At 49.8% G+C, this 24,699-nt stretch overlaps 1 protein-coding gene across 1 annotated transcript in view; it reads left to right on the top strand.

The window, feature by feature from the left end:
* Nucleotides 1-24,699, top strand: part of LOC140409442 (disintegrin and metalloproteinase domain-containing protein 12-like) — a 995,079-nt gene that overhangs the window by 493,203 nt on the left and 477,177 nt on the right. The window contains exon 6 of the mRNA XM_072497875.1: nt 2,827-2,898. Within this exon, the coding sequence (XP_072353976.1) occupies nt 2,827-2,898 (72 nt within the window). The remainder of the gene's footprint in view (nt 1-2,826; nt 2,899-24,699) is intronic.

The raw sequence follows: 24,699 nt of genomic DNA, 5'->3' as shown, positions 1-24,699 counted from the left end.
GTGTTGGGGATGATGTGGAGGGTGAGTGTGAGGAGTGTTGAGGATGATGTGGAGGGTGAGTGTGAGGAGTGTTGGGGATGATGTGGAGGGTGAGTGTGAGGAGTGTTGGGGATGTGGAGGGTGAGTGTGAGGAATGTTGGGGATGTGGAGGGTGAGTGTGAGGTGTGTTAGGATGATGTGGAGGGTGAGTGTGAGGAGTGTTGATGATGTGGAGTGTGAGTGTGAGGAGTGTTGATGATGTGGAGGGTGAGTGTGAGGAGTGTTGGGGATGATGTGGAGGGTGAGTGTGAGGAGTGTTGGGGATGTGGAGGCTGAGTGTGAGGAGTATTGGGGATGATGTGGAGGGTGAGTGTGAGGAGTGTTGGGGATGATGTGGAGAGTGAGTGTGAGGAGTGTTGGGTATGATGTGGAGAGTGAGTGTGAGGAGTATTGGGGATGATGTGGAGGGTGAGTGTGAGGAGTGTTGGGGATGATGTGGAGGGTGAGTGTGAGGAGTGTTGGGGATGTGGAGGATGAGTGTGAGGAGTGTTGGGGATGATGTGGAGGGTGAGTGTGAGGAGTGTTGGGGATGATGTGGAGGGTGAGTGTGAGGAGTTTTGTGGTTGTGGTGGGTAGGTGTGAGGAGTGTTGGGGATGTGGAGGGTGAGTGTGAGGAGTGTTGGGGATGTGGAGGGTGTGTGTGAGGAGTGTTGGGGATGATGTGGAGGGTGAGTGTGAGCAGTGTTGAGGATGATGTGGAGGGTGAGTGTGAGGAGTGTTGGGGATGGTGTGGAGGGTGAGTGTGAGGAGTGTTGGGGATGTGGAGGGTGAGTGTGAGGAATGTTGGGGATGTGGAGGGTGAGTGTGAGGTGTGTTAGGATGATGTGGAGGGTGAGTGTGAGGAGTGTTGATGATGTGGAGTGTGAGTGTGAGGAGTGTTGATGATGTGGAGGGTGAGTGTGAGGAGTGTTGGGGAAGATGTGGAGGGTGAGTGTGAGGAGTGTTGGGGATGATGTGGAGGGTGAGTGTGAGGAGTGTTGGGGATGATGTGGAGAGTGAGTGTGAGGAGTGTTGGGGATGATGTGGAGAGTGAGTGTGAGGAGTATTGGGGATGATGTGGAGGGTGAGTGTGAGGAGTGTTGGGGATGATGTGGAGGGTGAGTGTGAGGAGTGTTGGAGATGTGGAGGGTGAGTGTGAGGAGTGTTGGGGATGTGGAGGGTGATTGTGAGGAGATTTGATGATGTGGAGGGTGAGTGTGAGGAGTGTTGATGATGTGGAGGGTAAGAGTGAGGAGTGTTGGGGATGTGGAGGGGGAGTGTGAGGAGTGTTGGGGATGATGTGGAGGGTGAATGTGATGAGTGTTGGGGATGATGTTGAGTGTGACTGTGAGGAGTGTTGATGATGTGGAGGGAGAGTGTGAGGAGTGTTGATGATGTGGAGGGTGAGTGTGAGGAGTGTTGGGGATGATGTGGAGGGTGAGTGTGAGGAGTGTTGGGGATGATGTGGAGGGTGAGTGTGAGGAGTGTTGGGGATGATGTGGAGGGTGAGTGTGAGGAGTGTTGGGGATGTGGAGGGTGAGTGTGAGGAGTGTTGATGATGTGGAGTGTGAGTGTGAGGAGTGTTGATGATGTGGAGGGTGAGTGTGAGGAGTGTTGATGATCTGGAGGGTGAGTGTGAGGAGTGTTGGGGATGATGTGGAGGGTGACTGTGAGGAGTGTTGGGGATGTGGAGGGTGAGTGTGAGGAGTGTTGGGGATGTGGAGGGTGAGTGTGAGGAGTGTTGGGGATGTGGCGGGTGAGTGTGAGGAGTGTTGATGATGTGGAGGGTGAGTGTGAGGAGTGTTGGGGATGTGGAGGGTGAGTGTGAGGAGTGTTGGGGATGATGTGGAGGGTGAGTGTGAGGAGTGTTGGGGATGATGTGGTGGGTGAGTGTGAGGAGTGTTGGGGATGATGTGGAGGGTGAGTGTGAGGAGTGTTGATGATGTGGAGGGTGAGTGTGAGGAGTGTTGGGGATGTGGAGGGTGAGTGTGAGGAGTGTTGGGGATGTGGAGGGTGAGTGTGAGGAGTGTTGGGGATGTGGAGGGTGTGAGGAGTGTTGATGATGTGGCGGGTGAGTGTGAGGAGTGTTGGGGATGTGGAGGGTGAGTGTGAGGAGTGTTGATGATGTGGCGGGTGAGTGTGAGGAGTGTTGGGGATGATGTGGAGAGTGAGTGTGAGGAGTGTTGGGGATGTGGAGGGTGGGAGGAGTGTTGATGATGTGGCGGGTGAGTGTGAGGAGTGTTGATGATGTGGAGGGTGAGTGTGAGGAGTGTTGGGGATGATGTGGAGGGTGAGTGTGAGGAGTGTTGATGATGTGGAGGGTGAGTGTGAGGAGTGTTGGGGATGTGGAGGGTGACTGTGAGGAGTGTTGGGGATGTGGAGGGTGAGTGTGAGGAGTGTTGGGGATGTGGAGGGTGAGTGTGAGGAGTGTTGGGGATGTGGAGGGTGAGTGTGAGGAGTGTTGATGATGTGGAGGGTGAGTGTGAGGATTGTTGGGGATGATGTGGAGTGTGAGTGTGAGGAGTGTTGGGGATGTGGAGGGTGAGTGTGAGGAGTGTTGATGATGTGGAGGGTGAGTGTGAGGAGTGTTGGGGATGTGGAGGGTGAGTGTGAGGAGTGTTGGGGATGTGGAGGGTGAGTGTGAGGAGTGTTGGCGATGGGGAGGGTGAGTGTGAGGAGTGTTGATGATGTGGAGGGTGAGTGTGAGGAGTTGTGAGGGACCATGCTGAGGGCAGGTGGGATCACCGGGATTCTGGGTCGATCTGTTTGTCCCACTGAATCATCACCAATCGTTTGGGTCTGTTTCAGTATCTGAAAATGGGGAGTGATAAAGCTGCTGTGGTGAAACGCATTCTTGATGTTGCCAATGCAGTGGACATGGTGAGTATGGAGATTGTTTAATTAATGATGTCTGCTTAACCTTTCTCTCCCTTATCTTTGTTGAATATTCTTCTGTTACAAGCCGGATCAGAATGAACATGACATTAAATGATGACGTCATTGAGAAAGTTGTTGAAGTTCGACTATTGTCTGTGCTGTTGGAAAAGTCTCTCTGGACTTTAAGGAAGTTTACTTGAACTTCCGCAAGGCTCTGATAATGTCCCACATGGGAGACTGATAGTGAAGGTAAGATTTGTATGGTCGGCACGGGCTTGGAGGGCCGAAGGGCCTGTTCCTGTGCTGTACATTTCTTTGTTCTTTGTTCTTTGAACCATTGGGATTCCATAACATTTGACAAATTGGATCCATCATTGTCTGAGTGGCAGGAAGCAGAGGGTGATTGTCGAGCGGTGTTCTGATCTTCGCAGGAATCAGTGTTGGGGCTCTCGCTGTTTGTGATTTCTGTAAATGATTTAGAAGTAGGAGGGTTGATCAGTAAGTTTGTGGATGATACAAGCATTGATGGAGTGGTATTTTGGGAGCCTGAGATTACAGGTGGATGTTAGACGTTTAGCTGCTGCTGTATAAAGAGTCAAAGGTTCTGCGCCTTTCCACAAACACCTTTAATTTACTTCAACAGACTTTGCACAAAACTCGAACATCACATCACCTGACAAAAAGGCCACCTGAAGCCCCTTTACATATCAGTGTCAATTAGTGGATACTTAACATAAATGAGACAACTAATTGCAATGTCTCTTAACCCATTACTTCACAAGCTTATGGAAGGCCTGGTCAGATGGGCTGATCAGTAACAATTGGGATTCAGTCCAGATAAATGGCAGGTGATGCACTTGGGCAGGACAAACAAGACGAGGGAATGCAGGACAAACAGCAGGACCCTGGGAAGCACCAAGGATCAGAGAGATCGAGGTGTGCATGTACACCCGTCCCTTAAGATTTCAGAGCAGATGGTTACAGTGGCTATGAAGGCATATGTTGAGAGCTGTTAAGGGGCATAAGTGTTTCAGAGGCATAAGTGGCAGATATGTTGCACTGTCTCCCTACTCAACCGGAGACTTTGACGGCATGCCCAATCCGGAGGGTCCTCGAATCGAGCCCTCATGCGCCGCCTCCTTGGCACCTTGTCCTTGGCCTGTTGGGCTGTCCATTGGGCGGCTGCCTCCTGTTCCTCTGCAGCATGATCCGCTGCTACCCACTCCATCGCTGCCCGCTCCGCTGCTACCCACTCCATCGCTGCCCGCTCCGCTGCTACCCACTCCATCGCTGCCCGCTCCGCTGCTACCCACTCCATCGCTGCCCGCTCCGCTGCTGCCCGCTCTGCTGCTACCCGCTCCGCTGCTACCCGCTCCGCTGCAGCCCGCTCCGCTGCTGCAGTTTCCTCCTCCTCGAGCAGCTTCAGCTCGGACAGCCGCAGGGCTGCGGCAATTAACAGGAACATTGCTGGTTGTATTCCAGTATCCATTGTCTGCATCTGCAAAGGCAATTTCCTGGAATATGTCATCATGTGGTTCAACATTCAACCTTGTGCTTGGCACACAGCAATGCTTGTCCGTTTCTCCTGAATAGTGATCCCTGTTCGGTTTGTACTCAGTAGGACCGAAGTACGACCTATTTCAGAGCCTTTCCAACGTTGTGCCATCCTCCTTCTCAAAGTTCTGCCAGGGGTTTGGTTTGTCTATTGTAGACCACTTGTTGCTGCATGTTAGGTGATTCTTTCACGTATCTCTTTCTGGTCCTTTTCCTGACTGATGATTTCTGGTGAAGTGGTTCTTAGTCTTCTCCCCAGCAACATTTGAGCAGGTGAGAGACCTGTTGCTAACGGTGTTGCTGGGTTTACAAACACGCTAACGACACACCTTGACCAGCTCCACTCGCTCTGCGGCATAAATTCTTAATGATCCCAGTCCTTTCTCTGCTTTCCCATTAGACAAAGGGTAACGTGGGCGAGACGTTTCATGATTGAAATTGTATAGCTGTGCCAGCTTTGTCCACTCCCAACTCGAGAAACACGGGGTTGGATACTCTGCAGCCCCGCGACAAAATCGCGTTTGGCATGGGGGCGGAGAATCCCATTTCACGCTGAGATTGGGCCCGGCGATTCTCCGGGGCCCAAGAATCGGCGAGTTCGCGGAGTACTCTGCCCGGCTGGGGGGCTATTGCCAGATCTCCGCGATCCTCCGCTCCCGACCGGCCGAGTTCCCGACGGCATGGCTCGAACCACCTTTCGCTGTTCGGGAAGCTCGCGTGGGGGCTGCGGACTCAGTCCGCGGACACCCTGTGGGAGGCGGGGGGATCGGACACCGGCGGGGGGGGGTGGGGGGGGGCTTTATAGGTGGCCGGGACACAGATCGGCGGGGTTAGATATTCGGGCGCGCGGCCGATCGGGCTGGGGCCGACATTGTTCAGCTGCCCCGGTGGTCGGAGTCCACCATGGCGCTTGGCGCAGCCACCGCCGTGCGCAGGCGCGGACTCTGAACCGCAAGTGCGGGAGCTTCACCATCTGAGGTCCATGCCACGCTGCGTGAATCACTCTGGGGGGTGATAGCTCCCTGCAGCTGAGTGATGGCTGATCTCCAGAGTGAAACGCCAGCGTCTTTACGCCGGCGTGGGGTCATAGTCCCATGTTGGGAGAATCAGCCCCTGGACCATTGCGAGAGATGACGTTACGATGTATCCCATGGCGTGCAACCTCTGCAGAGTTGGAGTGATAGTGTATGACTATCAAATAGTCATGACCCTGGAAATGGAACAAATCCATGTCCACTTTGTTCCATAGACTTTGCTCTGTGCAGGCTGATGAAACTGACAAATTGTACATGCTTGAACATTTTGGTCGATATCTCTGTTTATTCCCGGCCAATACACCGATTGTCTGGCTCACGTACGACACGCTTGATGCCTCGATGACCCTGGTGAACCTGCTGCAGAATCCCTGAACATAAGCTGGCAGCAATCACCGTCCTGTATCCCTTGAGCAGGACACCATCTGTGGTAGAAAGATCATCTCTTAAATGTCGGAAGGATGATTTGCATCCAGCAGGTCATCTTTCTTTTAAGTATTGTTTCACCTTCTGGAGCGTCAAGTCCTTTTCAGTTTCGGCTTGTATGATCTGTAGTTTGTAGTTAGATACAGGTAATATCTCGGAAATTAAACGAGTTTGAGCTTCCACTATTTGGACGAACTTGGGTTCTAATACTTCAGCATCAGTGCTTGCCCTGGATAATGTATCCGCCACAATTAGGTCCTTCCCAGGTGGAGACACCAGGCCAAAATCATATCTCCTGAGCTTCATCATCACCAGTTGCAACCGCGGGGACGTCTCATTCAGGTCCTTTCTGATGATGTTCTCCAAAGGCCTCTGGTCCGTTTCGACCGTGAAATGCGGGAGGCCATAGACATAGTTGTGGAATTTCGTAATGCCAATGTCGAGGCCAAGGCACTCTTTCTCAATCTGCACGTATCTCTGCTCCTTGGGAGTCATGGCCCGCGACACATTCGCAATCAGTTGCCACACCTCGTGGTCATCCTTCTGTCGGAGGACTGCACCAATACCATGTTTACTGGCATCAGCGGAGATCTTCATATCTCTTATAGAATCATAGAATGCCAACAGTGGAGGACTGCGTTCATGGGCTGCTGCCGTTCTGCTGCAGGAGCAGATGGCCATTCAAATTCAACATTTTTCTTAATGTGGTTCCTCGGAGCCGGAGTTTGTTTTGCCAAGTTCCGGATGAATTTTCCCGTGAAGTTCACCGCCCTGAACCTTCGCATAATCGCCTTCTTGTCCTCTGGCATCGGCATTTCCCCAATGGCCGGATCTGGTCAAATTCCTTCTTGTGAGATTATGTCACCCGAGAACTTCAACCTGTGGATGCCGAACTAGCGATTGTCCCGATTCAGTTTGAGACCATCGTGTTGAACCCTGTCAAACACCTTTCTGAGCCTGTTAATGTGCTGCTCTGGGGTGTTAGACCAGATGATGATGTCGTCCATATAGACATGCATCCCTCGACTCCCCTCAATGACAATCTTCACGGCTCGATGGTATATCTCTTTGGCCGATATACATAGAACATAGAAAATACAGCACAGAACAGGCCCTTCGGCCCACGATGTTGTGCCGAACCTTTGTCCTAGATTAATCATAGATTATCATTGAATTTACAGTGCAGAAGGAGGCCATTCGGTCCCCTGGGTCTGCACCGGCTCTTGGAAAGAGCACCCCACCCAAACTCAACACTCAACACCAAGGGCAATTTTGGACACTAAGGGCAATTTATCATGGCCAATCCACCTACCCTGCACATCTTTGGACTGTGGGAGGAAACCGGAGCACCCGGAGGAAACCCACGCAGACACGGGGACGACGTGCAGACTCCGCACAGACAGTGACCCAAGCCGGAATCAAACCTGGGACCCTGGAGCTGTGAAGCAATTGTGCTATCCACAATGCTACCGTGCTGCCCTTAAGAACAAATAAATCTACACTATATCATTTTACCGTAATCCATGTACCTATCCAATAGCTGCTTGAAGGTCCCTAATGTTTCCGACTCAACTACTTCCACAGGCAGTGCATTCCATGCCCCCACTACTCTCTGGGTAAAGAACCTACCTCTGATATCCCTCCTATATCTTCCACCTTTCACCTTAAATTTATGTCCCCTTGTAATGGTTTGTTCCACCCGGGGAAAAAGTCTCTGACTGTCTACTCTATCTATTCCCCTGATCATCTTATAAACCTCTATCAAGTCGCCCCTCATCCTTCTCCGTTCTAATGAGAAAAGGCCTAGCACCCTCAACCTTTCCTCGTAAGACCTACTCTCCATTCCAGGTAACATCCTGGTAAATCTTCTTTGCACCTTTTCCAAAGCTTCCACATCCTTCCTAAAATGAGGTGACCAGAACTGTACACAGTACTCCAAATGTGGCCTTACCAAAGTTTTGTACAGCTGCATCATCACCTCACGGCTCTTAAATTCAATCCCTCTGTTAATGAACGCGAGCACACCATAGGCCTTCTTCACAGCTCTCTCCACTTGAGTGGCAACTTTCAAAGATGTATGAACATAGACCCCAAGATCTCTCTGCTCCTCCACATTGCCAAGAACTCTACCGTTAACCCTGTATTCCGCACTCATATTTGTCCTTCCAAAATGGACAACCTCACACTTTTCAGGGTTAAACTTCATCTGCCACTTCTCAGCCCAGCTCTGCATCCTATCTATGTCTCTTTGCAGCCGACAACAGCCCTCCTCACTATCCACAACTCCACCAATCTTCGTATCGTCTGCAAATTTACTGACCCACCCTTCAACTCCCTCATCCAAGTCATTAATGAAAATCACAAACAGCAGAGGACCCAGAACTGATCCCTATGGTACGCCACTGGTAACTGGCATCCAGGCTGAATATTTGCCATCCACCACCACTCTCTGACTTCTATCGGTTAGCCAGTTCGTTATCCAACTGGCCAAATTTCCCACTATCCCATGCCTCCTTACTTTCTGCAGAAGCCTACCATGGGGAACCTTATCAAATGCCTTACTAAAATCCATGTACACTACATCCACTGCTTTACCTTCATCCACATGCTTGGTCACCTCCTCAAAGAATTCAATAAGATTTGTAAGGCGAGACCTACCCCTCACAAATCCGTGCTGACTATCCCGAATCAAGCAGTGTCTTTCCAGATGCTCAGAAATCCTATCCTTCAGTACCCTTTCCATGACTTTGCCTACCACCGAAGTAAGACTAACTGGCCTGTAATTCCCAGGGTTATCCCTAGTCCCTTTTTTTGAACAGGGGCACGACATTCGCCACTCTCCAATCCCCTGGTACCACCCTGTTGACAGTGAGGACGAAAAGATCATTGCCAACGGCTCTGCAATTTCATCTCTTGCTTCCCATAGAATCCTTGGATATATCCCGTCAGGCCCGGGTGACTTGTCTATCCTCAAGTTTTTCAAAATGCCCAACACATCTTCCTTCCTAACAATATTTCCTCGAGCTTAACAGTCTGTTTCACACTGTCCTCTCCAACAATATCGCCCCTCTCATTTGTAAATACAGAAGAAAAGTACTCGTTCAAGACCTCTCCTATCTCTTCAGACTCAATACACAATCTCCCGCTACTGTCCTTGATCGGACCTACCCTCGCTCTAGTCATTCTCATATTTCTCACATATGTGTAAAAGGCCTTGGGGTTTTCCTTGATCCTACCCACCAAAGATTGTTCATGCCCTCTCTTAGCTCTCCTAATCCCTTTCTTCAGTTCCCTCCTGGCTATCTTGTATCCCTCCAATGTCCTGTCTGAACCTTGTTTCCTCAGCCTTACATAAGTCTCCTTTTTCCTCTTAACAAGACATTCAACTTCTCTTGTCAACCATGGTTCCCTCACTCGACTATCTCTTCCCTGCCTGACAGGGACATACATATCAAGGACACGTAGTACCTGTTCCTTGAACAAGTTCCACATTTCACTTGTGTCCTTCCCTGACAGCCTATGTTCCCAACTTATGCACTTCAATTCTTGTCTGACAACATCGTATTTACCCTTCCCCCAATTGTAAACCTTGCCCTGTTGCACGCACCTATCCCTCTCCATTACTAAAGTGAAAGTCACAGAATTGTGGTCACTATCTCCAAAATGCTCCCCCACTAACAAATCTATCACTTGCCCTGGTTCATTACCAAGTACTAAATCCAATATTGCCCCTCCTCTGGTCGGACAATCTACATACTGTGTTAGAAAAGCTTCCTGGACACACTGCACAAACACCACCCCATCCAAACTATTTGATCTAAAGAGTTTCCACTCAATATTTGGGAAGTTAAAGTCACCCATGACTACTACCCTGTGACTTCTGCACCTTTCCAAAACCTGTTTCCCAATCTGTTCCTCTACATCTCTGCTACTATTGGGGGGCCTATAGAAAACTCCTAACAAGGTGACTGCTCCTTTCCTATTTCTGACTTCAACCCATACTACCTCAATAGGGTGATACTCCTCGAACTGCCTTTCTGCAGCTGTTATACTATCTCTAATTAATAATGCCACCCCCCCACCTCTTTTACCACCCTCCCTAATCTTATTGAAACATCTATAACCAGGGACCTCCAATAACCATTTCTGCCCCTCTTCTATCCAAGTTTCCGTGATGGCCACCACATCGTAGTCCCAAGTACCGATCCATGCCTTAAGTTCACCCACCTTATTCCTGATGCTTCTTGCGTTGAAGTCTACTCACTTTAACCCATCTCCGTGCCTGCAAGTACTCTCCTTTGTCAGTGTTCCCTTCCCCACTGCCTCATTACACGCTTTGGCGTCCTGAATATCGGCTACCTTAGTTGCTGGACTACAGATCCGGTTCCCATTCCCTTGCCAAATTAGTTTAAACCCTCCCGAAGAGTACTAGAAAACCTCCCTCCCAGGATATTGGTGCCCCTCTGGTTCAGTTGCAACCCGTCCTGCTTGTACAGGTCCCACCTTCCCCAGAATGCACTCCAATTATCCAAATACCTGAAGCCCTCCCTCCTACACCATTCCTGCAGCCACGTGTTCAACTGCACTCTCTCCCTATTCCTAGCCTCGCTATCACGTGGCACCGGCAACAAACCAGAGATGACAACTCTGTCTGTCCTGGCTTTTAACTTCCAGCCTAACTGCCTAAACTTTTTTATTACCTCCACACCCCTTTTCCTACCTATGTCGTTGGTACCAATGTGCACCACAACTTCTGGCTGCTCCCCCTCCCCCTTAAGGATCCTGAAGACACGATCCGAGACATCCCTGGCCCTGGCACCCGGGAGGCAACATACCTTCCGAGAGTCTCGCTCGCGACCACAGAATCTCCTATCTATTCCCCTAACCATTGAATCTCCTACAACTATTGCTTTTCTATTCTCCCCCCTTCCCTTCTGAGCCCCAGAGCCAGACTCAGTGCCAGAGACCTGACCGCTAGGGCCTTCCCCCGGTTGGTCATCCCCCCCCAACAGCATCCAAAACGGTATACTTGTTTTGAAGGGGAACGGCCACGAGGGATCCCTGCACTGTCTGCCTGTTTGTTTTTTTCCCCCTGACTGTAACCCAGCTATTCTTGTCCTGTACCTTGGGTGTGGTTACCTCCCTGTAACTCTTCTCAATCACCCCCTCTGCCTCCCGGATGATCCGAAGTTCATCCATCTTCAGCTCCAGTTCCCTAACACGGTCTTTGAGGAGCTGAAGTTGGGTGCACTTCCCGCAGGTATAGTCAGTGGTATCCCTCCCCACCCACATCCTACATGAGGAGCATGCAACTGGCCTAGCCTCCATCCCCTCTTACCTGACAGAATATAGCTGCCCTGTGGACTAACTAGATCTCCGCCCACCGACTCTGCTCCCAGTCAGCTACACTTTCTGTAAACTCCTGGCTCTCTTCGCACTCTTTGCGGAAATGTCGGAAACAAAATGAAAGGAGCACCTTACTCCCTCCTCACCTAACTCCCTCGGTCACCAAACTCTCACTATCGCACTCAAAAAGCACCAAATTCAGCACTCCCTCGGTCACCAAACTCTTACTATAGCACTCAAAAAGCACCAAATTCAGCACTCCCTCAGTCACCAAACTCTCACTATCGCACTCAAATGCACCAAATTCAGCACTTAGTGCAAAACCAAACAGAAAGCGATTAAAACAGTATCGGCCGAAAGGCATATTAACTGTGTAGAGACTGCTGCTGGGAAAGTTCAGCTTGAGCTGCCGAAAGTCTTTGGATGTGTGAATAGTGTGGTATTGGCCATTTCTGCCGTGATTGCTTCTCTCTTGGGGATCTGCTGCTGCTCCCTCATGATATTGGCATTAAGGTCCTTCCGATCAATGCAGACCCTGAGGTCACCATTGTTTTTTGCACGCAGACCATTGAACTGGCTCAGTCCGTCGGCAGCGTGACCTTGGAGATGAAATTCTGTTTCTGCATGCACTCAGTTTTAAGCTGCTCTCACAACAGAGCCGGCATTCGGCGTGACGCATGTATGACTGGTTTGGCATCCTTTTCAACTTAATCGAGTAGGTGAACGGTAAGGTGCCCATTCACAAAAAGACATGATCATACGCGGCCAAAAGTCGTTCTATGTCACCCTGGAGCACATCCGACACACTGGAGCACATCCGGCACCCTGGAGCACATCTGGAACACTGGAGCACATCTGACACACTGGAGCACATCTGGCACCCTGGAGCACACCTGGGACACTGGAGCACATCCGACACACTGGAGCACATCCGAAACACTGGAGCACATCTGACACACTGGAGCACATCTGGCACCCTGGAGCACACCTGGGACACTGGAGCACATCCGGCACACTTGTGCACATCTGGAACACTGGAGCTCATCCGGCACCCTGGAGCACACCTGGAACACTGGAGCACATCCGGCACACTGGAGCACACCTGGAACACTGGAGCACATCCGGCACACTGGAGCACATCCGGCACACTGGAGCACATCCGGCACATCTGGCACCCTGGAGCACATCTGGCACCCTGGAGCACATCTGGCACCCTGGAGCACATCTGGCACCCTGGAGCACATCCGGAACACTGGAGCACATCTGGAACACTGGAGCACATCCGGCACACTGGAGCACATCCGGCACACTGGAGCACATCCAGCACACTGGAGCACATCTGGAACACTGGAGCACATCTGGAGCACATCCGACACACTGTCAGTCGTGTAAATGTGCTTCAGCCTCTCACACGCATTCCTCCAATTTATGATGATTTCTCACCCTCTACCACCTCGACATCGATGGGTAGCTCAATGTTCCCATTCTTAACAAGACAGCATGATCCCCTTGTGGCTATCATGTTACCGTTATAATCTGTGAGCCTGCAGGCGGACTGCTTCATTAGCGGTTTTCCAATTGCTTGCTCTAAAGAGCTGTACGTGACAACAGTTGCCTGTGCTCCTGTGTCAATATTAAATGGGGTCAATCCTCCATTTATTTGTAATGAGACAATCCACTCCTTTCTTATCTTTCAGAGTGCCTTTACTGGTCCTTCCTTCCAGCCCAGTAAATCAATCCGAGTTATAGCTTCCATCATGAAGGTTCCCAAAGAGAATCTGGTGAACAATCCTCTCTATCCCATGTTGCATTTTCTCTCTGCATTCCGTACAGTTTGAAATCACTATAGGACTTTTTAAATGTGGTTCCTGGAACAGTTGCTGATAAACAACACTGTACTGCAAAGTGGTTTAGTTTGCCACAATTGGAACAATGTCCCCCTTTCGCCGGACTATTTTTTTGACTGTGGGCCTGTCCACAGTGCGTGTCATCGCGCCCGTGATGTTACTTTCAAAATGGCTGCCGGCCATTGTACACCGTTTCTTTGCTGCGACACAGCATTAATGGCATCAGCCACATTTCCCGATTTCGCGCTCTTTTCCTTTGCCATGTATTCAGCATATTCGCTCGATGCCTGTTCGCTGGCCTTACCCATAAGACCATAAGACCATAAGGCACAGGAGCCGAATTAGGCCACTCGGCCCATCGAGTCTGCTCCGCCATTCAATCATGGCTGATAGGGCCTGTACTGCGCTGTAATGTTCTATGTTCTATATGTTTCTCATCCCCATTCTCCTGCCTTTTCCCCATAACCCCTGATCCCCTTATTGATCAAGAACCTATCTATCTCTGTCTTAAAGACACTCAGTGATTTGGCCTCCACAGCCTTCTGCGGCAAAGAGTTCCACAGATTCACCACCCTCTGGCTGAAGAAATTCCTCCTCATCTCTGTTTTAAAGGATCGTCCCTTTAGTCTGAGATGGTGTCCTCTGGTTCTAGTTTTTCCTACAAGTGGAAACATCCTCTCCATGTCCACTCTATCCAGGCCTCGCAGTATCCTGTAAGTTTCAATAAGATCCCCCTCATCCTTCTAAACTCCAACGAGTACAGACCCAGAGTCCTCAACCGTTCCTCATACGACAAGCTCTTCATTCCAGGGATCATTCTTGTGAACCTCCTCTGGACCCTTTCTAAGGCCAGCACATCCTTCCTTCGATACGGGACCCAAAACTGCTCACAATACTCCAAATGGGGTCTGACCAGAGCCTTATACAGCCTCAGAAGTACATCCCTGGTCTTGTAATCTAGCCATCGCGACATGAATGCTAACATTGCATTTGTCTTCTTAACTGCCGACTGAACCTGCACATTAACCTTAAGAGAATCGTGAACAAGGACTCCCAAGTCCCTTTGTGCTTCTGATTTCCTAAGCCTTTCCCCATTTGGAAAATAGTCTATGCCTAAATTCCTCCTTCCAAAGTGCATAACCTCACACTTTTCCACATTGTATTCCATCTGCCACTTCATTGCCCGCTCTCCTAGCTTGTCCAAGTCCTTCTGCAGACCCCTTGCTTCCTCAATACTACCTGTCCCTCTACAGATCTTTGTATCATCTGCAAACTTAGCAACAGTGCCTTCAGTTCCTTCTTACAGATCATTGATGTATGTTGTGAAAAGTTGTGGTCCCAGCACAGACCCCTGAGGCACACCATTAGTCACCGGCTGCCTCCCTGAAAAAGACCCCTTTATCCCCACTCTCTGCCTTCTGCCAGTCAGCCAATCCTCTATCCATGCCAGGATCTTACCCTGAACACCATGAGCTCTTAACTTATTTAACAGTCTCCTATGCGGCACCTTGTCAAAGGCCTTCTGGAAATCTAAATACATCACGTCCACTGGTTCGCCTTTGTCTAAGTTCCTTGTAACTTCCTCAAAGAACTCTAACTTTAACTCCATATTAATAGCGTCTTTAATCGATAAAAGCGGTCGTCTTAATATTTTCTCGTGCAACCATTCACCCTTTATTCCGAAAACAAATTTATCTCGCAGCATCCACTCAGAAGCTGAGGATAAATGACCGGACTGCGCTCACAGCTTTAGAGCTGTGAGGAATAAATCTACAGACTCTCCTCTGAACTGCAGACATTTTCTTAACATGTAGCGCTCATAGACTGCTTTCAGGATTGGTAATCTCTGGAGCACCATGCTGTATTTATTTTTATCCTCATCTGCACTGAATTCAAACTAATTGAATAGCTCTAATTCCAACCAAATTTAGTAGGCGTGCTATTTTCCATTGGTCTGAGGCATTTTCAAGCGTGGTGGCAGAATTAAAAACTTCAAACTGTTGCATAAACTATGTCCAGTGCTGGCATAGTTTACCGTGTGGCATAGTTTACCGTGTGTCCTGAAGTGGTCCGGCTTCTTGAGACCTTCCATCTTCTGATCAGTCTTTACTGGAGATTTATTTTTGAGTTGTAGCTTCTGGATTACTTCTTCAATCTCCAATGCTATTCTAACCTAGTCTAATTGCGGTTTCTTACAAGCAATAGACTCCTGGTACCATGTGGTGTTCTTTGTGTTGCTTATTTCAGGATGGTTGGTGTAGTGTTTGCAAAGATCACCAAATAGTTTTAACTTAAACAAAGCTATGATTTTATTTACACACTAAATTTGGATACAATACTTAGTCCTTAAGAATACACAATTGATCAGTAAAATCTAACTACACTCAGCTACTGCTAATCTCACTATTAGCATAAACTATAATCTAACCTTATTTACACTAAATGACCTTCACGAGCTATCTCCTGCATACACTCCTCCCTTAAGGTCCAGCATCACTGCCTGATATAGTTACATCTGTAGCTCCCTCTAGTGGCTGCTCTCGACACTACATTAACTCTTGAAATGCTGATAGTTGTGATAATACCCCAACAGGGAATTGCGATTTGGTGCCCGCTGCAATTTTAGCGTAGGACCCTATTCTCCACCCAATCGTGTTTCGTGTTTTTGCCATCAGCCAACGGAAAATGTCCGCCATTGCTCGCAAAAATCGGAGCCTACTTCAACACAGCCTGAGTTTAAAATGCTGCCAAAATTGTCCCCGTACCTTCAAGGCGGAGACAACCACCACATTTGCCGAATATTTCACTGGTGAGAACGGGAGCGAGGCCGTCACTAATGCCCTCAGACCAAGCCCTCTTCATGATTGCAATTCCACGTAACTCTCTGATCACTGCGCCAACACAACACCTTCTCTGCGAACCATATTAGGCTCGGCAACGCCATGCCCCCTGCCTGCCTGTCCCTCCAAAGGACTGTCCTCTGAATCCTCGCAGCCCTACCTGCCCATGTAAAGGGTGTGATCACTATTTCGACTCCCCCAAAAAAGGATTCAGGAAGAAAAAAACGACCAACACTAGATAAGGATCAAAAATCTGGGCACAATGTTCATTTTGACAGACTGAACCCTGCCCGGCGAGGAGAGAGGAAGGTTGCCCCACCAAGCTCGTACAGTTGAATTGAGGAAGTCGGGCCCAATTCCGGCCACCTGAACCCCCAGATACCGAAAGTTGGAACCAGCCAACAGAAGGACATCACGCCCAGATTAACTCCCCTCCCTGGGGACTGAACCGAGACACTCACTTTTTCCCAGATTTAAGATATAGCCTGAAAAAGAGGCAAAGTGCACCAGCATTATGTCGCCCACAGTGGTAATCGGGTCCATTACACACCATGAGAGATCCTTGACGTACAGGGACACCCGATGCTTCACCCCTCCCCTCATCGTCCCCCTCCACCGACCTGAAGTCCTCAAGGCGATGGTCAAAGGTTCTATCGGCAGTACAAACAAGACGAGGACATGGGGCACCCCAGCCTCAGTCCCCCGTTTAATTCGAAATACTGCAAGCTCATGTTCTTTCTCTGCACATTCTCCCGTATCGGCGTGGGATTGCTCGGAGTGCTCCAGTTTCCTCCCACACGTGTGCAGGGTTAGATGGATTGGCTGTGCTAAATTTCCCCTTAGTGTCCAGGGATGTGTAGGTTAGGTGAAGAGGTTATTGGGAGAGGGCAGGGAAGTGGTTTTGGGCGGAGTGCTCTTTCAGAGGGTCGGTGCAGACTCGATGGGCCGAATGGCCTCCTGCTACACTGTCGGGATTCTATGATTCTATTTGTGCGACACTGGCTCTTGGAGCTTTGTACAATGATCCAAACTTTTCCAACACTGCAAACAAATAGGGCAGCACGGTAGCACAGTGGTTAGCACTGTGGCTTCACAGTGTCACGGTCCCAGGTTCGATTCCCGGCTTGGGTCACTGTCTGTGTGGAGTCTGCACATCCTCCCCGTGTCTGCGTGGGTTTCCTCCGGGTGCTCCGGTTTCCTCCCACAGTCCAAAGACGTGCAGGTTAGGTGGATTGGCCATGATAAATTTCCCTAAGTGTCCAAAAAGGTTAGGAGGGGTTATTGGGTTACGGGGATAGGGTGGAAGTGAGGGCTTAATGCGGGTCGGTGCAGACTCGATGGGCCGAATGGCCTCCTTCTGTACTGTATGTTCTAATACCCCCATTTTACCCTGTCGAATGCCTTCTCAGCATCCAATGTAACAATTACCTTCAGTTCTGGCCCCTCCGTCAGGGACTTTTCACAACCGCCGCACATTAGATGACAATTGCCAGCCCTGAACAAAACCCGTCTGATCCTCCCCAATAATCTGAGGAATACACGACTCCAGCCTCAGTGCTAAGACCTTGGCCAATATCTTAGCATCTACATTCAATAAAAAAAGAAGGCAGGAAGACCCGCATTCCACTGGGTCCTTATCTTCCTTTAGCAGAAGCGAAATAGACTCCTGCATCAGCGTCTCGGGTAGGGAACTAAATCCTCAAACGCTTCCACTAATAACAGTTCCAACTGTCCTGCAAACATCTTATAAAATTCCACCGGGAACCTGTCCAGCCTTAGCTGTCTGCATTCACCCTGCAGCTGTCAAGATCTCCTCTAGCCCCAAAGGCTCTTCCAGCCCTTCCTGTTCTTCCTCTTCCACATTGGGACATTCTAAGCCATCCAGGAACTCCAACATACCTGACCCCTCCCCAACGGCTCCGACCTTTCAAGGTTCTTATAGAATGCTTCAAACGCTCCATTGACTTTGTCTGGCACAGACACCAGCCCGCCCCTCGAGTTTCAACCCTGAATAATCCCTCGAGCATCCCCTCCCAATCACCCCCGTTCACTATCTGAACACTGACTGCTAATGACGTCTCCCTCCCACCACGGCCCACCTCCAATCAGCAATGGAAACCAAAACTCCCTCACCAACTCCTGGCTGCAAAACAAAACCCTAAACTAAAGCCTTTACACTTCGCAACTCTCCACTTTGGGCCATATATTATTCGCATTACTGACTTAATATTTATCCCCAACTTCCTCCCCCCCCCCCCCGGCAAATAAAACACCCCTAACTACATAATACCCTCCAATGCAATAAATAGGCTTACATTAACGCTGCAATGAAGTTACTGTGAAAAGCCCCTAGTCGCCACATTCCGGCGCCTGTTCGGGTACACAGAGGGAGAATTCAGAATGTCCAATTCACCTAATAGCACGTCTTTCAGGACTTGTGGGAGGAAACCGGAGCACCCGGAGGAAACCCACGCAGACACGGGGAGAACGTGCAGACTCCGCACAGACAGTGACCCAAGCCAGGAATTGAACCTGGGACCCTGGTGCGGTGAAGCAACAGTGCTAACCACTGTGCTACCGTGCTGCCCGTACCAGGAATGAAAGGCTGAAGAAACTTTATGGTGACATAACCATAAAGAATGCTTTCTATGGTGCACCTTGAAGTAAAAAACTCACCACTATTCTTAGAATTCCCCCTGTACCAAAAAAGGGTCAAGATATTCTAAATGGTGAGCAGGGATTCTCACTCCCTGACTCCTATACAGACTGATTTGGGTGCTATTCGGGTCAAACTAGTATTTCAAGTTATCCCCCGACATAACCCATACATTCACAGAAGATTTCATCTACTTATCACTTAGTAGCATCGATCCTGGGTCCCACGTTGCTAAGTAAGTAAAGGAGACTTTGTAATAACCACTGTTTCAGGTTCAAACTGAGGTATTTTATTTTATTTTTTACAAGATAAAATCACTGTCTTTACAGAAAAGTAAAAAGTACTTGCTTCTGCATTCTCCTGGTCGGTCGATTCGACCTTCAGGTCTATCTTGACAATCTCTCTTCTTTATCTGTTGGTTTTCTCCCGGTTGTTTTGCGGTTCTGCTCGGCTTTCGTGTTCAGTCCTACCCGTGTCCGAGATCACTCTGTGAGCTGAGAGTGAGTGGCTGGCTGAGAGCGATTCAGGATATATATCACCGTTCCAACAGCCTTGCTGATTACATGACATTATTTTTAAGTATTGTCTGCTGCTCCTTAACGCAATACTTTTCTTGTCCATTTGATTCCACACCTAGTTTCCGTAATGTCTAACTTGAGAGTGCTTTCATGTTAAACTTGACCTTAGTTTGTCAGCTCACTGGCAGGGAGACTTCCTGCTAATTATTCTGTGGCCTTCCAGCCTTTCAATCCCTTATCATTTTGAAGCATTGTATTTTCTTGTATTCCTAAATGTTTCAAGTTATATTCTTCCCATTTTACAATTTTACATGTCGACTGCTTTTTGAGAAGAAGCAGTTAGCTGCGGTGAATTGTCCCGAGTTAAAATTAACTGTTTTCTCCAGATTTCCACTTTTAACTTGTGTCATTAAGTTTCTATTGTTCACAAATAAATTTTATTTCAAGTAATTCAAACCTAAGATTCTGGCAATTCCAATCAATTGCTCGCTGAAATAATTAATTTCTATTTAAGGGTAGAAAACTCGTTCCTTTTCTGTAACTTAAACAACTTTTATAAACGTTTCTCCGACTTAAACTAAAGGTATCAGGTTGCAGCTTGAACTGCTTCCTTATCTCATGGCCTGCCTTTAAAAGAACTTTTGTCTGTGTAGCGCACAATGACTTACGAGAGAGACGAATAGAGATGAAGTCGATGAGGCTTTATTAAGCGTGACTTGTTCCCCGCAGTTCAGCAACAGACTGGAGCGGCGGGGAGAAGCCCAGGTTCTTATACTCCGCCTTCAGGGCGGAGCTAGGGATCAACAGCCAACCAGGACCCGGGATCTGTCAGCCAATAGCATCACGGCTTCACAGTCCCACATGACACCTAATGCATACTACCACAGTCTGCAGTTAACCCTTCGAGGGACTTCTGCCATATCATTTTTTAGCATTTCAGTACATTTACATTTGTCGGATCTTTTCTGGTACTTTGCTTTTTCTAGTGTTCCTTGCGTTTTGTCATCAGACCTTCATGTTTCAAATGACAACTTTTGCATTTTTCTTTACAATCTGTAAAAGTTGGTGAGGGTCGTAGCTGACATGCCAAATTTCCTTAGTCTTCTGAGAAAGTAGAGTCGTCGGTGGGCTTCCTTAACTATAGTGTTGGCATGGTTGGTGATCTGTACACCTAAAACCTTGAAGCTCTCGACCCTTTCTTCTTCGTTCCCCTTGATGTAGTCAGGGGAATGTTCTCCTCTACACTTCCTGAAGTCGATGACCGTCTCCTTCGTTTTGTTGACATTGAGGGAGAGATTACTGTCGTCGCACCAGTTCACCAGATTCTCTATCTCATTCCTGTCCTCTGTCTCGTCATTGTTCGAAATCCGACCCACTACGTCTTCAGCAAATTTGAAAATCGAGTTGGAGGGGAATTTAGCCACACAGGAGTATAGTAGGGGGCTGAGGACACAGCCTTGTGGGGCATCAGTGTAACCTGAAATTCTTCGGCCTGTAGAAGGAAACCAGGACACCCGGAGGAAGCCTCACACAGATATAGGGAGAAAGTGCAAACATCACACAGACGGTGACTAAGGCTGCGTTTGAACCTGGGTCCATGGCGCTGTGAGACTGCAGTGCCAACCACTGTGTCACTGTGCCTCCCAATGTTGTCGGTGAGGGGTGATGATTTGTGGAAAGATGAGGCAGTTGGCCTCAGGGGCTCCTTCTTGCAAAGCATACGAACGTTTTGGTGCCACGATACTGGACAGGGTCCTGGTGACTGTTTTACCTGCTTTGTGAGCGCGTGACAGCCATGCTGACCTACTGGGCAATGCCCTCCCGGGCCACAGAGCTGAGGTTGGTGTTTCTCTTTCAGCCCATATCTACGGCGCACCAAATGCAGGTGGCCCCACAATCTCGGAATAAGGGCCTCAAGGTTTCTGGCACTGAGGCTGCCCCTTCTTCTTGAGGCTGCTCACCTTTTCCCTCTCACTTCCAGACTTGTTGGAGGGTGTGGCGCAGACAGGTGGGCTGGAGAGGGTGATATGATGAAGGTGAAGATAAAGTGTTCTGGATTGGCATTTAAATATGGCACCGTAACCTTCTGAACCGACCAGTTTTTAAAAATTACTTTCTCAGAGTTACCAAGCCAGAGCTCAGAGTGTGGACAGGGGCAAACCCCCAATCCAGCTCCTCGCCTGCTCCAAAACCCAATTCAGGGCAAATCCCTAATCCAGCTCCTCGCCTGCTCCAAAACCCAATTCAGGGCAAATCCCCAATCCAGCTCCTCGCCTGCTCCAAAACCCAATTCAGGGCAAATCCCCAATCCAGCTCCTCGCCTGCTCCAAAACCCAATTCAGGGCAAATCCCTAATCCAGCTCCTCGCCTGCTCCAAAACCCAATTCAGGGCAAATCCCTAATCCAGCTCCTCGCCTGCTCCAAAACCCAATTCAGGGCAAATCCCCAATCCAGTTCCTCGCCTGCTCCAAAACCCAATTCAGGGGAAAACCCCTAATCCAGCTCCTCGCCTGCTCCAAAACCCAATTCAGGGCAAATCCCCAATCCAGCTCCTCGCCTGCTCCAAAACCCAATTCAGGGCAAATCACTAATCCAGCTCCTCGCCTGCTCCAAAACCCAATTCAGGGCAAATCCCCAATCCAGCTCCTCGCCTGCTCCAAAACCCAATTCAGGGCAAACCCCCAATCCGGCTCCTCGCCTGCTCCAAAACCCAATTCAGGGCAAATCCCCAATCCAGCTCCTCGCCTGCTCCAAAATCCAATTCAGGGCAAACCCCCAATCCAGCTCCTCGCCTGCTCCAAAACTCAATTCAGGATGAACCCCTAATCCAGCTCCTCGCCTGCTCCAAAACCCAATTCAGGGCAAACCCCCAATCCAGCTCCTCGCCTGCTCCAAAACTCAATTCAGGGTAAACCCCTAATCCAGCTCCTCACCTGCTCCAAAACCCAATTCAGGGCAAATCCCCAATCCAGCTCCTCGCCTGCTCCAAAACCCAATTCAGGGTAAACCCCTCATCCAGCTCCTCGCCTGCTCCAAAACCCAATTCAGGGCAAATCCCCAATCCAGCTCCTCGCCTGCTCCAAAACCCAATTCAGGGCAAACTCCTCATCCAGCTCCTCGCCTGCTGCAATACCCAATTCAGGGCAAACTCCTCATCCAGCTCCTCGCCTGCTCCAAAACCGAATTCAGGGTAAACTCCTCATCCAGCTCCTCGCCTGCTCCAAAATCCAATTCAGGGCAAACTCCTCATCCAGCTCCTCGCCTGCTCCAAAACCCAATTCAGGGCAAACCCTTCATCCAGCTCCTCGCCTGCTCCAAAATCCAATTCAGGACAAACCCCCAATCCAGCTCCTCGCCTGCTCCAAAACCCAATTCAGGGCAAATCCCCAATCCAGCTCCTCGCCTGCTCCAAAACCCAATTCAGGGCAAATCCCCAATCCAGCTCCTCGCCTGCTCCAAAACCCAATTCAGGGCAAATCCCCAATCCAGCTCCTCGCCTGCTCCAAAAGCCAATTCAGGGCAAACCCCTAATCCAGTTCCTCGGCTGCTCCAAAACCCAATTCAGGGCAATTCCCCAATCCAGCTCCTCGCCTGCTCCAAAACCCAATTCAGGGCAAACCCCTAATCCAGCTCCTCACCTGCACCAAAACCCAATTCAGGGCAAACTCCTCATCCAGCTCCTCGCCTGCTCCAAAATCCAATTCAGGGCAAACCCCCAATTCAGCTCCTCGCCTGTTCCAAAATCCAATTTAGGGCAAACCCCCAATCCAGCTCCTCGCCTGCTCCAAAACCCAATTCAAGGCAAACCGCCAATCCAGCTCCTCGCCTGCTCCAAAACCCAATTCAGGGCAAACCCCTAATCCAGCTCCTCGCCTGCTCCAAAACCCAATTCAGGGCAAATCCCAAATCCAGCTCCTCGCCTGCTCCAAAACCCAATTCAGGGCAAACCCCTAATCCAGATCCTTGCCTGCTCCAAAATCCAATTCAGGGCAAACCCTCCATCCAGCTCCTCGCCAGCTCCAAAACCCAATTCAGGGCAAACCCCTCATCCAGCTCCTCGCCTGCTCCAAAAACCCAATTCAGGGCAAACCCCTAATCCAGCTCCTCGCCTGCTCCAAAACCCAATTCAGGGCAAACCCCCAATCCAGCTCCTCGCCTGCTCCAAAACCCAATTCAGGGCAAACCCCCAATCCAGCTCCTCGCCTGCTCCAAAACCCAATTCAGGGCAAACCCCCAATCCAGCTCCTCGCCTGCTCCAAAACCCAATTCAGGGCAAATCCCTAATCCAGCTCCTCGCCTGCTCCAAAACCCAATTCAGGGCAAACCCCCAATCCAGCTCCTCGACTGCTCCAAAACCCAATTCAGGGCAAATCCCTAATCCAGCTCCTCGCCTGCTCCAAAATCCAATTCAGGGCAAATCCCCAATCCAGCTCCTCGCCTGCTCCAAAACCCAATTCAGGGCAAACTCCTCATCCAGCTCCTCGCCTGCTCCAAAATCCAATTCAGGGCAAACCCCCAATCCAGCTCCTCGCCTGCTCCAAAATCCAATTCAGGGCAAACCCCCAATCCAGTTCCTCGCCTGCTCCAAAATCCAATTCAGGGCAAACCCCCAATCAAGCTCCTCGCCTGCTCCAAAATCCAATTCAGGGCAAACCCCCAATCCAGCTCCTCGCCTGCTCCAAAACCAATTCAGGGCAAACTCCTCATCCAGCTCCTCGCCTGCTCCAAAATCCAATTGAGGGCAAACTCCTCATCCAGCTCCTCGCCTGCTCCAAAACCCAATTCAGGACAAACCCCTAATCCAGCTCCTTGCCTGCTCCAAAACCCAATTCAGGGCAAACCCCCAATCCAGCTCCTCACCTGCTCCAAAACCCAATTCAGGGCAAATCCCTAATCCAGCTCCTCGCCTGCTCCAAAACCCAATTCAGGGCAAATCCCAAATCCAGCTCCTCGCCTGCTCCAAAACCCAATTCAGGGCAAACCCCTAATCCAGCTCCTCGCCTGCTCCAAAATCCAATTCAGGGCAAACCCTCAATCCAGCTCCTCGCCTGCTCCAAAACCCAATTCAGGGCAAACCCCTCATCCAGCTCCTCGCCTGCTCCAAAAACCCAATTCAGGGCAAACCCCCAATCCAGCTCCTCGCCTGCTCCAAAACCCAATTCAGGGCAAACCCCCAATCCAGCTCATCGCCTGCTCCAAAACCCAATTCAGGGCAAACTCCTAATCCAGCTACTCGCCTGCTTAAAAAACCAACTCAGGGCAAACTCCTAATCCAGCTCCTCGCCTGCTCCAAAACCCAATTCAGGGCAAACTCCTCATCCAGCTCCTCGCCTGCTCCAAAACCCAATTCAGGGCAAACCCCCAATCCAGCTCCTCGCCTGCTTCAAAACCCAATTCAGGGCAAATCCCCAATCCAGCTCCTCGCCTGCTCCAAAATCCAATTCAGGGCAAACCCCCAATCCAGCTCCTCGCCTGCTCCAAAACTCAATTCAGGATGAACCCCTAATCCAGCTCCTCGCCTGCTCCAAAACCCAATTCAGGGCAAACCCCCAATCCAGCTCCTCGCCTGCTCCAAAACTCAAT

This window comes from Scyliorhinus torazame, chromosome 3 (assembly GCF_047496885.1).
Source record: "Scyliorhinus torazame isolate Kashiwa2021f chromosome 3, sScyTor2.1, whole genome shotgun sequence".
In the NCBI taxonomy this organism is placed as follows: Eukaryota; Metazoa; Chordata; class Chondrichthyes; order Carcharhiniformes; family Scyliorhinidae; genus Scyliorhinus; species Scyliorhinus torazame.
The sequence above is the reverse complement of the archived record's forward strand: the minus strand, read 5'-3'. Positions and strand labels throughout refer to the sequence as shown.